This window comes from Sceloporus occidentalis, unplaced genomic scaffold (genome assembly GCF_023333645.1).
Source record: "Sceloporus occidentalis isolate IW3139 unplaced genomic scaffold, rSceOcc1.0.p SCAF_89, whole genome shotgun sequence".
Taxonomy (NCBI): Eukaryota; Metazoa; Chordata; class Lepidosauria; order Squamata; family Phrynosomatidae; genus Sceloporus; species Sceloporus occidentalis.
This window is the reverse complement of record NW_028317069.1, coordinates 2,203,009-2,221,496: the sequence shown is the minus strand read 5'-3', so window position 1 is coordinate 2,221,496 and position 18,488 is coordinate 2,203,009. Positions and strand designations below refer to the sequence as shown.

At 41.0% G+C, this 18,488-nt stretch overlaps 1 protein-coding gene across 1 annotated transcript in view; it reads left to right on the top strand.

Moving 5' to 3' along the window:
* Nucleotides 1-16,661, top strand: part of LOC149284694 (synaptojanin-2-binding protein-like) — a 42,504-nt gene extending 25,843 nt beyond the window's left edge. The window contains exons 5-6 of the mRNA XM_089496318.1: nt 4,669-4,731; nt 16,548-16,661. Coding sequence (XP_089352444.1) covers nt 4,669-4,731; nt 16,548-16,661 — 177 coding nt within the window. The remainder of the gene's footprint in view (nt 1-4,668; nt 4,732-16,547) is intronic.
* The last annotated feature ends 1,827 nt before the right edge of the window (nt 16,662-18,488 follow it).

Sequence of the window (18,488 nt, the reverse complement as noted above, 5' to 3'; positions counted from 1 at the left end):
GGCTTATAGATGCTACAGTGACTCCTGCTTCCGTAATATCTTTAAATATTAATATTGATATTAATAGGGGAATAACATACAGTATTGAGCAAAGTTGATTGTACTCCTGGGGCAGGGACTGCTATAATACATTTAAAGAATGGAGGGTTAAACAAAGAGTTTGGGAATATGTGGTTGGGGAGAGTAGGATAAAAGGAAGAAATGAATACCCACAGAAGTGCACAGAAGACGTGGTGGCATAGCTCGGAAGTGGCCCTCTTTCCTCTCCGTTGTCCCCCTTTCCTCTCCAGTGTCCCCCTCTCCTCCCCAGTGTCCCCCTCACCCAAAAACTTTAGCGATCAGATAAAAGTCTTCATAAAGCCCTAGCCATGCTACTAACCCGCTCTTAAAAGTGTCCCTGTTGGCCCATTAGAGATAGTGGTGGGTATGCGCCATTGCTTACCGCCGGTCGCCAGAAGGTTGCAGCCAGGTAGTAAATGAGCATCATCCCTATGTGACGCACCGCTGGCTTACCTCCAGGGCAGGTCAGCGTAGCAAACACAGTTCACCGCACTGATCCCTAAAAAGAAATGTAGAATTCCTGCCCCAAAGACTTGTAGATTTGTGGAGAATTCTCATTCCTGGAGCTTCTCTGTAAACGATTCTGCAGAATCCCGAGCATCGTACAATCTACAACGAATTATCACGTCGTGTTTAATCATGTCACAGCAAACACACGGGACGGAATCAAGATATAATCATTTCAAACAGCCAACGTGATCAGTGAAGGCGAAAGGTGTTTTTTTTTCCCGTGTCATCGCAAGCAGATGTGTGTTTGGTATGATTATCAGTAACGGATAAATACTATTATACTTGGTGCAAACAAACAGCGTGGACGTTTAAAAAAAAATAATGATAATTATATTTAGAATAATTCTCATTTCTATAAATATATATATATGGGATACAGCCCCGTGTGTTTTGGATGCTCGGTGCAGCCTCTTGCATGCTAAGGACGCAGAAAACTTCTGATAACCGAGGCTGCTCTTCATCTCCGCTCCTTTATTGCTTAGCCCCGCCAGATAGAATTCCCAGGTCTCTGAGAACAGATCCAAAGTCTCCGAATCTGGAATGATTTACAGCCTAAAAATACCCCCCAAAGAACGCAGACCCCTGAAAAAGGCAACGCAGGTGAAATCATTTTTTGTGCTGTTTCATCATTAAATGAAATAAAATTAATCTCACAAAATGACTTTTTTTTTTTTCTCTCTTCCCCTGATGGATATGCTCTTCTTTGATTGCAAAGGCGCTGCTTTGCCTAACTTTGATCTTTAACTGCCCTCGATTGTCCTGCTCAGTGGCCACATGTTTGCCCCGACCCAAAACCCCATTCTTCATTCCAGGTTTATTCCCCATTGTACAGCGCTATGGAATTTGATGGCGCTATAGAAAACATGAAATAATAATAAAATAATGCAGAAGAAGCAAAGCACCCATTTGCTTGGAGGGTCTGACGTTAGCACGCCAAGTCATTTTGTATGTTTTGCTCTGATTATGCCAAAAACATAATGTCTGCGTGAGCATTTAATGTAAAAAAAAAAAGATGCGTGTCGTAGAATGTGAAAAAGCTCCGCTTGTACCTTGGCTGTAATATATAAACCGGGCCATCTGCTTTTCTGTTCCTGTGTATTCTTCATGCAAGGAAGGATATATCCTGATGACACTTTATCCTCATCCTATTTATATGAATAATATAAATACACGTGGGCTTAAAATATAATGCGTGTGCACTATGGAGGATGTCACGGAAAATGAGGACGTAGCCCAGGGAAATTCAAATGCCTTTAACCCGTTCTTTCTTCTTAAATCCCATCGCGGAGGTGGCCACGTCCTGGCTATACCCAGCGCTAGCCGAAGGGACGTTCTAAAGCATCTCTTAAACCACAGCTCGTAAGATCCTCACAGGCTTCCGTCCAGGTTCCGCGGAGCTGCCTGTTCTTGGCCGGTCTCCAGCCATTGTGGAACTCCAGCCGCCATGATGGTTGGCCATTGTCCCTCTACTTATGGAAATACAGCTCTCGCTATGTTCCGGAAGCCTTTCTAGAGGGCTGGCTGTTGGGATCTTCTAGATCTGTAGAAGTCACCGCATTTCCCATAGCGCGAGATACAGCGCCTAAAGCTTTTGATGAAGCTGGATGTTTGATGAAACCCAAAAAGTATGGAAAAACCCATAATTGCATCACAGTTGGCGCTTTGCTCTGCATATAAACCATCCAAACTGAGCGGAAGAGCCCAAGTAAATAAAAGGTTCTGAAGGAAAATAACTATTCGCTCTGAGCAGAAGCTTCAAGATTTTCCCATCTTAGTGCAGCTGATGAACATCTGGCAGGGGAAATTTCTTTCATTCTTTCGTTCTTTTTGCTAATTGCGTAAATATTTAGCTTCACGCGTTTAAGTGGTTCCCAGTTGTGTAACCCAACATTAATGGGATGTTTCTTCGTTTCCCCGAGCCTTTACCTTTTTCTAGCATTTCTATATACTCGGGTATCGCGCCGGGCAGGCTGTTGAGTTATGGATTATACGAGGGGTGCTTATAATGTACCTATACCATATACAGGGAGAACAGGCAACCACAATACAAGAGCGAGGGTGGAAAGGGTAACTTACAGGGGCCGATTCGGTATAAGGTCCCGTGTCTCGGCTAAACCCACCTCTTTTATAGGGTTCCGTAGGAGTCGTATAGAAGGGGCTCGGTATATAAATACCGTTCTATGCCTCCCATACATGCCCACCCATTTAATTTAATGCAAAACCGTTACAAATGCCACAAAGAGGGGGTGTCCTTAAACATTAGCACCTTGAGGGATCTGGGATGAGAAGCAGCAGGTTTCTAAGAGGCGATAGAGAGCTCTCCGTGGCACAGAGAAAAGAATTCTGGCAAGCGGCGTAGGAAGCCAGAAAGGATGAGAAAGGCGTGGCTTTTTGGTGGAGAACATTTAGAAGATGAGCCCCAAGAACTCGCTCCCTACCTGGATGTTGTCTAAGGTAAGGCCATGAAATAGTTCGGTAGGTAACACAGGTGAGAGCATCGTCGTAACCTCTTCTGTGTGAGTGATATTACCCTTTAAGTGAATAATACCGTGCCGGGATGTGCTTGTAAGGTTGATGGTTTCTTCGTAACGTTCTTAACCCCTTAAGAAATGTATGATTATTAAGTTGCTGATCAGTTTAGGGCGAGTGAGAAGAAGACCTCAGACCAGGAATCTGATAATTACCGCGATAATAGTTCATTTAGACGCAGATGTAAGCTATAGGTTGTTTTGCATCTCAAGAAGTGACCACAGGGGTCTCAAAAAAAAGCTTACATACCTTTACAAAAGGCTGCATAAATACATTGCCATGGAAACAAAAAAACTGCTAATTTTCCTGGTACACTTGAACGCCGTTCTTCAAGCTATGAAGTTACGATGGGTCACAAGACACCGTTGTGTGGGTGATCTCCTCTAGGTGGACACATATTTACTTTTAATTTACATATTTCCCAAAATAATATATATATATATATATATGTGTGTATATATATATATATATATATATATATATATATATATATATATATATATATATATAAGGGGTAGTAGAAGTATTAGTAAACACTCATCTACAGACACCAGACAAGCCAGAAGGCTTGTACCTCTAGATTGTAAGCTTGCGAGCCGGGCTCTCTCCACCAAATGTATCGGTTTGTCTTAGTCTGTCAATTTTTGTCCTGTCATATCCCTTGAATTTATGTATTGTATTAAGCGCTGCGTAAACTGTTGGCGCTATATAAATAAAGGATAATAATAATAATAATTTCCCCCAGAAATCTCAGGGTGCTTCCACAACCACAAGGGATTCTGGGTAAGCGCATGCAAATAAGGTTAACAATGATCACCTTTGCCTCTATATCCACTTTATACATGGATCCCTTGAAAGTAATTGCCCGCCATACAAGACAGCCTTTAGACAAAACTATATATGTAGATATATATATATTCATTGTTAGTTCGTTTGAGCAGGGGCCCACCTTTTGTTTATGGAAGTCCGTATTTCTACGTCCTCTTGTACATTGCTGCGGTATATGATGGCACTATAAAGAATGTGTGTGTGCGTGCATTGTCTGGGTTATGTATACAAATATATATATATATATATAATTTCTATATAGCGATTGCCCTGCTGGCACATGGATTAGAATCCCTCTGTGACTGTTTTTGTATCAAATTTGTCATTATTTACTAACGCTGAGAGAGTAACATTGTTAACGTTACCCTTGTATCTGTTCTAAAGGAATGTTTATTTTTTGGGTTCGAAAACAAACTTATTCCCCATAGCCTGTTTTTTTTTTAAATTTAAACTGAGATACAGGGCTGAGAAAAAGTAAGGCTGCCACTTTTTAATGTAAAAAAAAAAAATGTACTTTGCATGGGATCCAATAATTGCTGCTTGCTTTTTATGTCGGATATTTTTATTCCTATTAAAATATAAAAGTATGGTGTAATTGTGAATAATAATATTAAGTGTGTACTTAAAATATAAAAGTACGTTTGACCGGCTTACAGAACGATCGGTGCAGCTGCCCAAATGTAACTTTGTAAATATTAACTCTAATATATTTTTTTTTTTATTATTTTTTTTTTAAATTAGATCGACCCGTCCTTGGAAAAAATAGTCAGCAAGAAAAACATTACCCTGGAATCGGAGTTTGAGGTAAAGGGACCTTGGCTTGCAAAGTATAGGTTTTGCAGCCTTTCATTCTGCGGAGGGAGGATGGTTGGGAGCGTCTCACTAAATATAGATGTAAAATACCCATGCGCGCTCGGTCTGCCACCTTCCGTCCGAACAAACCCATCATTGTGTGGCTGCCTTTTCTTAGCACATCTGGTCTGTGATATACGGTTGGAACTGAAAAGACCACCCGTATTCGCTGAAGAATGTTCAAGGCGTAATAACCCCTTTCGCTTCCAAGGCATGGCTGTAAATGGCTCCTAAAGTGTTAATTTGGCAAGCCCAAGCCTCCTCTATGCTCTACCTGCTTTATAAGCTTTTAATGCGACTTGATCCTTCTCTCCGCGTTTGTATCCCCGAGCTTATGCAAGTATACACGAAGCTTACATTTTGAACCCGCCACGCATTCGATTTTTATTCCGCCGCTTTCGGTCCGTGGCTGCTCTCGCCGATGCCAAAACAGTCATATACATTTTGGCTGTATTTTCTTTCAACTCTCTAGTCTAGCTTTGTTTCAGAATAATGTAACAAAAAACAAAGATAACTCCAGCTCACCATTTAGATGTTTTGCAGAGACGCTTCAAATTGCAGGGAGCACGGGATAGAAGGCCGAGCCATATCCTCGGTTAATCCAAATGACAGTTTAGATAGAAGATCCAGCTCCACAAATAAGGGTTAAAAATTCAAAATTTAATTAGACCAGTTAAAACATGATAGACAAAAAAAGAGAAAAAAGAGAGATGTGCTCAAGTGATTGAGAAAAAATACGCCAACGCGTTTCAAACCTTACGGTTAAGCCATGATTAAGAACCGTAAGGTTTGAAACGCGTTGGCGTATTTTTTCTCAATCACTTGAGCACATCTCTCTTTTTTCTCTTTTTTTGTCTATCATGTTTTAACTGGTCTAATTAAATTTTGAATTTTTAACCCTTATTTGTGGAGCTGGATCTTCTATCTAAACTGTCATTTGTTTCAGAATAACATCAATTATATATCATTTCTTCATTTTCTTTTTTTTTTTTTTCTTTTTATTATAAACTGTTTCAAACTGTATATATATACTCTCTCTCTCTCCTATATATATATATATATATCTATCTATCTATATGCCATTGGACGGCCACTTACAAGGTTAAAGCGAGCTGCCTGGGATCATCCCTATAGGATAAAGTAGGGACTCCTCTCATTGGTTGCCCTATATCATAAAATAACACGGCAGCTGGTAAACATGTATCTCATTGGTTGCCATTCCCCATAGGTTTAATACAATGAGAGTAGGCTCTTCTGCCATTGGTCACATACCCTCCCCAAGGTATGCGTTGTCCCGCCCCCTGATATTCTTTTCTTGTTTTGATTGATTGATGAATCAGAAATAGATTTAGACCGGGTCAAAAGCCTGTTTTCTTCCCTAATGTAGTGTGCTCGTTATTAACCCCTTAACCACGTCTTGATTGCAGAGCGCTATGTCATTAGTTTGCTACAGCCGCAGAGAGAGGAGCACCCTGGAGGAGGGATACCCAGTGATGGGTTAACCCTTGCACCCAGAGTACCATGACATAAAACCCTGTATTGTAAGAATCCAGTTCCTATGGCAACAACCTGTCACTGCCTGCTTTCATGTCACGTGACAAGCATTCCCTAAAGAACTACAAATAGGGCCGAATTTTTCATTATTAAAGAAGTGTTTCTAGGAAGGTTTCCGAAATGCATCCGTGCCAGGAAAAGAGGTTTGTAATACGGCATTTGATCAGGAAGCTGTTTTCAACTTTTATTCAACTTTTCCCCCAAGGGCGATTCATGCAAGGGGGGGGTGTTATTCATGGCAAAAATCTATTATTAAGCGAATTATGTTTTCATGGTTTTATTGCAGGCATGAAATTATATAAATATTCAAATGGCTATGCATATTTGATTTGAAACATGCATGAGTTTTTCTAAAACACCGAAGTTGTGCACACAGCCAATAAAACACAGGAAAACCATTAGCCTTTAGCGTCCTCGCGAACGGAACCAAGGATTACATGGGAAACGCTGCCGTCCGCATGAAATCCATTTAGAACTTTTAGAATGAATAAAGTTCATAGTTTCCGCTGTCATATGCCTACGCTTTGTGTCAAGGGGATGATTTATAGTCCGCTTCGTCACAGTCTAGTAACAGCGCTTAACCCAGCCCTCCCTTACCCCTCTCCTCACCCCTCCAAAAAAGAATCCCTTGTCGCCGTGACTGTCCGCTCACATCGCTTGCTGTTGTCTGCTGCCAGGACTCTTGCTAGAAGCTCATATTAGATCTGATTCAACCAGAGAAGCTCCGCAGTGCCCTTAGCCCAGCCAATCCTCGGCTGCCACAACCACTTTGTTACACACCTTTCCCGTCAAGTGGTCTTCGCTGGCTCAGTCTTCTTTAACAAATATATCTCTAAAGTGCCATTATTCAAAGAAAAAGGACCGTGTAGAGATTTGCCACAAAGTTGACACTCCAGCCATTAAATGCACTTTAATGCGGATGATAGTTGCGCGGTCCCTTTAAATGCTTGTGGAGTAACCCCCCCACATATGGGTTTGCACCAACTCCCGCCGGCGGTGATCTGTTCAGATCTCCATGGTAAGAGGTCCCATTGATTTCCCATTGACGCAGCCAATCAGTGGTCAGCCAGTGGCCTAAAATGCATTCCTGTTCATTGGCGCTCTCGGGTACATTAAACTGCCCCTTTAGGTTTAACGCGATGGGATACGTTCACTAGTGAGAATTTCACGTGAAAACTAGGAGAACCTCAACGTATTCTTCACGACAAAATATTTTACTTAATAATTATAGGAAGCTTTTAAACGCTGGTTTGCCTTTTGACTTTTCATTAAAGCTAGTGCACCATTATCATCCCCGTAGGACCAACTAGTTAGCGGTTTAGCGGTCCCATTAATTGCCATTCTGGCTTATTCCCTTAAAAAAGAATTAAAAATACTAAGTCAAATTGATGAGCCGAGTGACAATTCTCAGTTTGAATAGCGTGCGAGCCAAGTGCCATACTGATAGTTTGGAGAATAGACTTTGAAAGAGCGCTGTAGGTAAACATGTTGGCTAATTCAGCCCGCCGTTTGCCTACCGAGTTTGAGTTCTGTACCCAGATCCTGGCAGCCGACGTCAACATTAAATCGTCAGCCGGCAGCAAAATTGGATGTTAAGTTTGGCACCATCTTTTGTTTTTACTTCGGTTCACGAGTTCAAGCAGAAACAAAAACATGTAAATGATTATTCGCAGAAGAGTTTGTTCTAAATATACTAAATAGAACGTGTAAATATAACACAGACTTAGAGCACATCTACGCTATAGCTGTATGAAAGAAGAGCATTGCTCAGCAATAGCCCACACGTGTATTCATTTCGTTGAGGTCTACAATCGCTTCAATTGTAACTTTGTTTGCGGGTAGATGGCGGACCATTCTCTATTGCGTTTTTTTCCCTACTTCCTGTGACCCCAAAAAATGTTTTTTGGGATGGAAACCATTGCGTGTCCAATGCAGAATATATTTTTTTGATAACAGATGCCCATGGGAACTTCTAAATGTAGGCATTTCCAGTATTGACAAAGGTGTCTAAGGTAATGGTTGACACATTTGGTTTATATCCAGTAGCCCGTTTATTATTAACATGCTTACACACTCTAACACCCATACTAACACATGCCTACTAACACACACCCTAACACAGTTACATACGTACACACAGACAGTAACATTTCACACTTTTTTGTACCTCTACCTTTGTTAGCTCAGGTCGGCTCTTTTGCCGGCAGGTAATTAATTGACGGCGACCTATTGGTGTTCCTCCTCAGTCCAGTACGAGTCTTTTGTAACCCGAACGTTTTATTACGTATGCTATTTTCATGTCACAGAGAGACCCGGCGCTTGACGCCCTAAGCATGTTTAAAGACCCTCTGCGCCTATAAAAACAAAGCATCGTTTCTGCTAAAAGCGCCAAGTCCCTACATGCGCGCGTGTCAGACGTTAGGTTAAAGCAGTAATGACGCGCTTACACCGAAGGCATTCACACGCTGAGAAATCGTTCGTTTTTTAAATACCATCATTTACGGTCAAATAGATCTCGTTAAAGGGCACTGCGATCCTTAAGACATTTGAAATCTTTTTACGGCTGAAGAAACTAATGCCCGTAGTTAGAATCTTTGTCCTGATCTATAATTTTACATATCCTGCTATTATCTAAGTGTCTGCAACGCTGAATTCCGCCCTCCTTCGCATCTGGTCTCAATCTGTGTTTCTTTAAACCTTGTAATCTCCTGTTTATAATAATACGTGCCGTCTCGCTATGTGTTTATGTTACCGTATGTTTGAACGTAGTCTAATCACAGAATATGCACGTGACGTAGGGAGGAATGAAACAAAGTCTCTCTTTATTCTCTGCGTTCACATTTAAAGTGATATCAGCGGCAGCTGTTCTGCAAAATACATACATTGCTTCCATTAACCCCTTAAGGACAATGGGCGGTCCCAAAGCCCATTGAAAACAATGCATTTTGAGCCCGTACATGTACGGGCTTTGTCATTAAGGGGTTAAAAAGCATTCTGTAACAGTGGACACGTATGTGGACACTCATGCCTCTGTGTCAGTATCACCAGCATCCATGTACTACTTACCTAACGCACATAACAATTATTTATGTCTGCCAGCCACCTTCCCTCCATTCTAAAATATGCTTTGGTCAATGGTCCATTGGCACCATGCCACCTCCGTCCTTTCATTATCTAGACTTTAGACTGTCTGCTGCTTTGGAACAAGATGGGCACATTTCTGGTTCTCGAAAAGACACAAGTCTTGAGTATGTGTTTATGGCCAAGTTATTGTTTTGCTAGGATTTAGGGTAATTTTAAGTATGTCCACTTAGGCAGGGGGGTGAGAAGACGTTAAAACCTGCAGTGTATACTTCAAGGTGACTTTGTCCAGGTGGACACAGAATACTAGACACCATACATCGAGCATAATTTCAGAGAATATGTCATTAGGTCCTTAAGCTGGGCATTCCCAGTCCTATTTGCACAAAAGACTTTGACAGAAAGTTAAAAATGTTCTTGGAGGAATTTTAGAACGTGGATGAGTAGTGAATGAGGACGGTATTTTCACTAATTAATACAAAGACCCCTCCAGCTATGCTTACCAGATTCCATGCTGACGTCGAGAAGTTACTACCATGTTTAGGGGGACTGCGCATGTCCATGCTCTCACACATAAGTACACATTCATGCTCACACACAGACAAGTAGACATCCATGCACACACACCCATACTCACACACACAAAGTACTCATCTATGCTCTCACACATACACACAAGTACACACCCATGCTCTCACACACACACAAGTACACATCCATGCTCTCACACACAAGTACACACCCATGCTCTCACACACAAGTACACACCCATGCTCTCACACACAAGTACACACCCATGCTTACATGCAAAAGTACACATCCATGCTCACACGCACAAAGCACACATCTATGCTCACACGCACACATTCGTGCTCACACGCACACAAGTACACATCCATGCTCACACACTCACAAGTACACATCCATGCTCACACACGCACAAGTACACATCCATGCTCACACACGCACAAGTACACATCCATGCTCACACACGCACAAGTACACATCCATCCTCACATATACACAAGTACACATTCATTCTTGCTTGCATACATTGGTGCGGTCCAGTTTGGAAGGGCCCTTTCTAAATTATTTTGAACCCGTACGAAGAGGCAGGAAGAAGGAGTCGCAGCTGTTACATTGCCCTTGCCCAGTGCGACCCCTTCTTCCTGTCTCCTCGTACCAGTTCAAAATTATTTAGAAAGACCCCTGTAGTTACGCCAGTGCTAGTGGTACTACAGCTTAAATTCTTTTGAATATCCTTTATGGGCAGATTGAATACTTTTAAAGTCTCCGGCTGTTCTGCCAGTGATAGATTGTTAAGGTGATTGGGCAATGCGTTGCTGACACTTCAGAAAGATCTGCTTTTAGCAGAGATAATTGATTACTTTATCTCCTTTTTTCTTTTTTTCTTCTGTTTTCACTGTCATGAGCAGTCGTCTCACTCCTGTGTAATGCAGTCTTCCTTTCAAGGAGGAAAATGATTAAGTAGCATTTAAAGACAGACTGGCTTTCCTTTCATCCTAAAATTTGGAAACGTGGATCAGAGCGGAGGGCTGAACAGTCGTTCATAAGATGTGACGGCTATGAATTTAGAAGAATGACTGTTGGATTGCTTGAGTCTGAAAGAATATATATTAATGTATCAGGGAGTGAAATTTCAGTGATGTTTTAGCCACAAAGAGGTAAAAGATTGTAGAGCGAAATACACTCAAGACATTCTCCCTGCACAAAATTCCAAGATTACCAGCGAATGCTTTATTTAAGCTTTAATTCCCAGTGTAGACCGTACAAACCCACTCACATAGATGGTTCCACATTGATTTTATTTGTACAGTTCCAGTTTGTCGTTTGGAAAAGATCTTTGCAATTTTACTTAGAATTTCAAAAATTTGGGTATCACTGCTGGATAAAAAAATGTTCCCCGAAATTAAAAAGATTGTTTTATTATTTTTAAACAGGTTAGGTGGCTGCCATTTTTTTCCCTTTATTAATTATTTTATAAGTTGTTTGGGCCTTTTTTATTATTATAAACAATTTCTATTTTATTTTTTTTAGCTTATTTATTTTAAACAATTCCTTCATATTTTCTTTCCAATTTTGTGTATCACTTACTCTATCAGCACATAGTGAGAAAGGCAAGGAACCTCCACACAGTCGTCGGGGCTGATCCCACTTGGTACCATCTGGGAAATGTCCCGCCAATGCAGAACGCTTAGAACGTCATATTAAATGATCACTTAGGTCCCTTCTTTAAGGGCATCTTACTATGTCCTAATGTCATTAAGGGGTGAACTGATGAGTACACATTTTAAGACGACCAAAACCAGAAGAGATACGGTGGTCACGAGCTTCTGCTGCCAAGATCTGAAGCTTGAGTAAGCTTACGGCATATGACAGCATACAAGGATAAACTGATTAGAAAAAGAAGATTGCACGTTACGGTTTAGTTATAAAGATAAACAACGGCTTCGGTTAAATGAATAATGCGGTTTCAAGACCGGAGTGAGAAGACCAGCCATTGACACTAAGAAGACCCGTCAGTGCCTGAAGCAACCAGGAAAGCTTTCGGTTATCTTCCCGAAAATAGCAGCGTTCAGATTACGGCCGTGTGTGCCGACACGCAGACATTAAATAAACTCTGGCACATGTTGAATATAGGACTGTCTATACCCCTATTACATTTCAGTTTAAGGTCCTTAGTGTCCTTTAATGAAGTGTTTGCTTCAGTGATGCTGTCTCTGCAATCCCCCCAAAAAATGTTTTGGGTCTAAAATGTTATTTAGCCGCTTGGCCTGCCGGCGCCTGAACACACATGCGCTGCTGCATGCTATTGCAGAGATACAGGGACTATGCGTACACGCAGTAATATCATCATACCCCGTTTAGATCATGAGCGGGGACCCTCATAAGCCCACCGGGGACTTCAGAACTGCAGAATGCATCTACAGGAGGCGGTTAACACATACATAACACATTTATGAACAGACACAACAGGAGTTGAGGACCATGCCTGTGAGCAGCCATCTAGCCTTATGGTACTTTCGTAGACGGTCCCCGGCAAGACTGGTGGGCTTATAAGGTATAAGGATTGTTAGCACTTAATGAATAAGTAATAATACTTCTAATGCTTCTGGGTCGCTTGAGGAACCGGGGGGTTGTAACGAAAGAAGATTAATCCTAATTTAGCTGTGGACCACTCAATGGAACAGATGTGAAGGAGAAGCTCGCCCTGAGTTGATAAGATGCCCACATTTTCTTTATCTAGAAACGGTAGTGCAGGTCTGAAGCCGGACACCCGCTGGTTTCCCTTATTGTGTTAAACTTTTTGTCGTAGGACTCGCCTGACGTTGTTTCACTCTTGCATTCCTAACACACAGATGTACTCTTCGGAGACGCCATTTGTCTCAGCCATCATCGCTCTTTCGATCAGCCGCCGTATAACTAATGAAGATGGTTTGTTCCCGGGCTGAGGACATGTAAAACAGATTGTAACCGGTGTACTGTTTGTCACCTAAGGCACGAGACAAAGTGGCACATTTATACTTGTTTTAAGAAGTGCTGCGGGGCTCAGGAGCCTCCCTTTGTCCTCGGAGTGCGGATGGTGCGAGAAATAGTTTCGAATAAGAAGTAGCGTATGATAGGATGCTAATGAGCGTACATTGTTTGCATTGTTAATGTGAATGTTGTTAATTTGGGGCTGTTACTAAAGCCATTACCAGCTTGCAAACTATTAATAGCCGGGAATTTAATTTAATTCATTTGATGTTCAATTATTTATTTATTTTTGCACACACAAAGCTTTAATGCATTGCTTTTTAACCCCTTTTTTTGTTTAAATAAAATCCTGATATTAATTACATATTAAAAAAAGCAAAATATCCATACAGGGACAGCACATTACTTAGAAAAATTGCATCAAGTTTATTATTATTATTATTATTTTTATTTTTTTATTTTTTTAATTTATTTCTCTTAATTAAGTGTAAATGGGCTTGGCTACAACGCTGCTCCGAGAACAAGAGAAGTGACGCGGAAACCCGGGGAAGCAGAGCTTTTACCTCGAGACTCTGAGTCAAACCTTTTAAGTTTGCCCTATACATACACTACGGTTCAAAAGTTTGGGGTCACTTAGACATGTCTTTGTTTTTGGAAGAAAAAGCATATTTTGTCCATTACAATAACTTGAAATGAATCAGAAATCCAGCGGAGACGGTCACTCCTGTTTTCCAATGACACATTGTGTTTGCTAATCCAAGTTTAAAAGGTTTGACCGCTAGAAACCCTTTTGCAATTATGTTGGTTTCCATGAAAACATCCTAGTGACTCCAAACTTAAACTTCCAACTTCTTTCAGGTATAAATAGGTATTATTATGATAAATTCTACGCGCCGTGAGCCTGTAAACTTTGCTTGGCCAAATAATAATACGTTTACTGGTGACCCGCTATGGTGCCTAGAAAACCTGCCATTCCAGAGGGCCATATTATAAGATTTATACGCTGTGGATTATCGCGTTTTATTCTTAGAACTCTAAAGCGTGTGCCTTTTACTCTTGCATGTGCAGCATGTCTGCGCGCATCTGTCTACACTGTTATACTGTTATTAGGCGCTGCATTCTAGTTTTAATAATCATTTTTAGGCTCTTAACTTGCTGGCTATAGTCCATTAGAGCCGATAAAATGTTGGAATGAAGGGCCTTTTAATAATAATTCCTCGGCTGTTATTATGTCATCGAGTAAGAATAAGCTAAGGGCTGTCAGGCTCTCTTCTGACAGTAAATGCAAACTTTTCTACCGACAAATATTCATTTTTCTCTTAACGTATCCTTAGGTTTTTTTCTTTTTGTAAAGATTTTTGAGCATCACCTCGGGGGCAGCATAACACCGCATTAATATATTTTCACCGTAACGTTATTGCCGCATTTCCATTTTATTCTTGCGACGCACGCCTGTATTTCCAGGTTTATGTAAAATAGCTTTATGCGGCGCTCTAACATAAGATAAAGAATCACCTTTTATATTGAAGCCAACAACATCTCTTTTTTCTTCTTGTCACTTCAGATAAGTCGGGACGAAAGCTAGATGCCCTTTGAATAAAATTAAAAACCCTGGTTTTGAAGGAAGCTCTAGAAGAATAAGGTCTCTAAAATATATACGTTGAGTACAAGATGGTTGAGGAACATAAAGAATTGGTCATTTTGAATCCTTAATTCTTGCTTGTCCATTTCTTCCAACCATTCTTTCTAAGAATTTGTGGGACCGTAGATGGAGCATTAAGGAAGTTGTATCCCCACTTTCTTGGACTAGTCTTGATATGGGTTATATAAACATGGCGCTCGTGTTACTCTTTCATATTGGATTTAATGGCAGATAAGAACCATTCAACCCATCAAGACTCAGGCCTTAATCAGTCGTTGGTCTCGTCTTAAATTCAGGAGCCATATATCTATCCCATGCATGTTTAAGTTCCCTCACTGTATTAACCGTTACCACTTCTGCTGGGAGCCTTTTCCACTTATCCGTCACCCTCTACGTAAAGTAAAACTTCCTTACGTTACATGTAAACCTGTTATGCACATATTGATTCCAACCACCGTACAAACACTGGCTTTAAGTAGCATCTTCGTAAGGAAATGACCCTTTGTCATCAAATGGTGAACCTCAATGTCTCCTAACATTCTTAGCATTTAAATATGATCTACATAAGATGTTGAGTGGCTTAATCATTCTTTTCTCCACTTAAATCTTGAGCAGCCATTAATGACGAGGATCACCTTGTAGAGTAGCACTTCTCGTTTGTTCGCAGCACAAACTAATCCATTGAATTACTGATTAGGGCTATGAACTCCTTTCTTGCGTGGTCTTCACAAGTTCTAGCATTGTCTGTATTCCCTGAACGTTAGATCACGATAATAATTCCTGGCTGATCTCCTAGTAAACAAAGACATTGACAAAGACATACAGAAGAGCTTCAAAAATCGTGACGTATGGGTCATACCATTTAGCTTTACAGGTCAGAAGAAGAATTAGATAGACCAAGTGTATGGGTCTATCCATGCAGGCTTCAAATAAATAACAAACCCACTCTTCAAAGTGTAAAACAAAAAGGTGCGAATAGCACTGTGTAGCGGGGGAGTTAACACAAAGGGCCAGCGTTCATGTCTGGTACATCCGTAGCTTTGCCGGAGTAGCCCCCCAGCATCGATTTTTGCATTTTTCTTCTGTTCTTCAGATTTCTGCATGTTAATGTAACGTAGCACCGTTTGGCCCCCGAGTCACAGGACTCTGCGTTGTTTCCATGAAGACACGCAAGCTGGAACTCACATCTTGGCATTGTGCACACATAGATGGCCTTGCTGAATAGCTGCAAAACATAAAGCCCTGCGTAAAACGCCCAATGATGTTATATACTTTAAGATGAAATAAGGAATCTTTTCCACTCCTCTGCGGCCATTTAATTTAGGTTATTTTCCCCAAAACTTTCACGGCCGCTGCATCTTCTGCATTGCAGGAACCCGTAGAGCGCCGGATTACAAGGAAAATCAATGTACAGATTTCAGGATGGAAAACAACATCTTTAACAGACGCGTGGATAATTAAGAGAGAATTTCCAGTGAATTAGGTTGTAATTATGGCAGTGTGCATTATGTTTAATTGTTAATCCCCTTAAGGACAGTAAGGGCAATTATGATCTATGGCAGTATATGGGTCTGACGTGAAATATCCTATTATTCCACCTAGAAGTGCTGCTGGGCAAATAATCGGACTCCAGTGCTTTTATTTCATGCAGATCAATACGTGCCTTCATTTTTTTTTAAGTTAAAAAATAAAATATCAATCTCATTTTCTTCCATCCCTGCTTAAATCCACTGAAGCAGGCAGCGCAGTCAAAAAAACGTATTTTGCATTCACGGCTCAATTTTGCGGGTTTGTGATTTGCGCTCTTTCAAAGACGGTGGTAGTTAAAGGGGTTAACTTGTAAAGTCAGTTGCACAGTCCGGGAACCTTCTTCTTAAATGATAGCGTCTATGCAATAAACCTTATATTGCTTCACTCCGATAAAAAGAACTCCATTAAGTATTCACTGTTCTTATATTCTGACCTGAAACTCCTGTTCTTTTGACCCTTGCAGAAAATTAAAGACGTGAAATATGAGGACTGGAAAAATATACGAGGCCCTCGCCCGTGGGAAGATTCAAAGCCCTTCCAAGATCAACAAAGAGAAGACCTCTCTAAAAACGCCTAGGCCCGTCTTTCACTAAATTCAGAGAAAAGCTGGGGACTCGAACCTCCAGTCATGGGCATCTACTGGTAATTGTCTTCTTCACGAGATCGACAGAGGAAGACATTATTCCTAAGGATTCTTTGATCCATACATTTTAATTTCACAGGCCACAGGTGATGTGTAGAGGCTCTCCCCGATGCTCATGCCTCAGTGGCCACAAATTTGTCGGTGGAGTTTTTCAGCCAAAGGAACCTCGTTGAAGCGTGAACGCCCGTCTGTGATTATATGCTTGTTTTCTGAGATATGTGTATGGTTCTTATTAAACATTTTTATGCCATCCTTGAAATGGAAGCACCTTTTGAGTTTTGCTGTCGGCGTTGCACGCGGAATACTAAATCCGTCACGTACGTCCAGCCGTGAAAGCTCTGGTGCACGGAACCCCTTCCAGATCAGAGAGCAGCGGATAACGATAGCCAGACGAGACAAATGTGGGAGAAATCGTTTTGTTTAATGAAAGACGTACTAATAATTACATAATGTTTTCTAAATTGTTATTGTTAAAGCCCAAACTTTTTTCCCCACTGAAATCGGAAAGCCATAAATAATTGTGTCCTTTACATTTAACCCTTTAAAGGATGAAGGCTTCTTTTGCTTTTTGCACTGGAGGATCAGAGCTTTTTTGGCGTATTCAGTTGTTTTTCTTTCTCATTTAAAGCACCCACCACACACTATTTGGACTCGTATAAATCATATGCCTGGGATTATCCTTTGTCCTTGGCATTTACAGGAAAATATAAAAAGGTGCTTATGCTTTTACATAAACTGTTTTAGTCCCCATAGGCTAGGACATATGGTCCAGAACCTCTCCGCAAAACTACATTTTTCTAAAAAGCAGACAGCACGGGCTATTTCACAAAGATCAATCTCAGCTTCCATAAGGTTAACTTCTAAACTAAAATATATATCCAAAACCGCTAGGTGGTTTTAATAAATTAGTTCATGGTAATAGATGTAAAGATGTGGCTGCTATAGTTTCCATCTAAAGTTTGTTAAATGCGATTGAGTCCTTGGACTTGTAGTCTCAGTAACAATTAAATAAGGGGCAGCTATGATCTACTGCCTATCTGTCTGATGGCCACCTGATCCATACGCCAGTTGTCATGGGTTTTCCTTTTCTCTACTTGGGTTTAAGGCTCCCAGAAGAGCGATGGGTATGGCGGTGAATTCTGAGATGGAGAAGTCATCTGTCATGCAGTTGTCCAACTTGCCACTAATCACATCTTTTCTTATTGGCGTCTGTTTCCAGAGGCGATAATGTCCTTAGTGGTGATACCTTTCCGCTGGCCAACAAAGTGATTGAACAAGATAAAAAGCGACGTAAGCATCGTAGCTTCAGATGTCTCTTCGTTTGTAAATCAAAAAAACGCTCAAACTAACAAAAAAAAAAAAAGCAGTAGCTGCAGGTAGATTTTAGGAATATACTTAATACAAAAAGCTGTGTAGGTAGGGTGTACTTTATAAAGATTTGCTGTTGACTACAACAGTTTTTCCCCCCCAGTAACTTAAACGGCAGAATAAGCCTAAGGAAAATGCCTTTGTATTTCGTTTATTGCACCTTTTTATTCTATTGTCAAGCAGAGAAGCAATCAGCGAGAGGAAAGAAATGGAAAAGAGCCTTATTCTGCTAAGCAGCACTGATTGGAAGCTGTTCTTCGTGTGGTGCTTTCAGACGGGAACAAATTTAGCGTCCTGTCTTCGCGGTGTGGGCTTGCGTCCTGGGGAGATCTAACCGTCGGCAACGAATGTTTTTCGGGAAGCCGGCCGGCATCCTTTATCAACGCTCGCCCA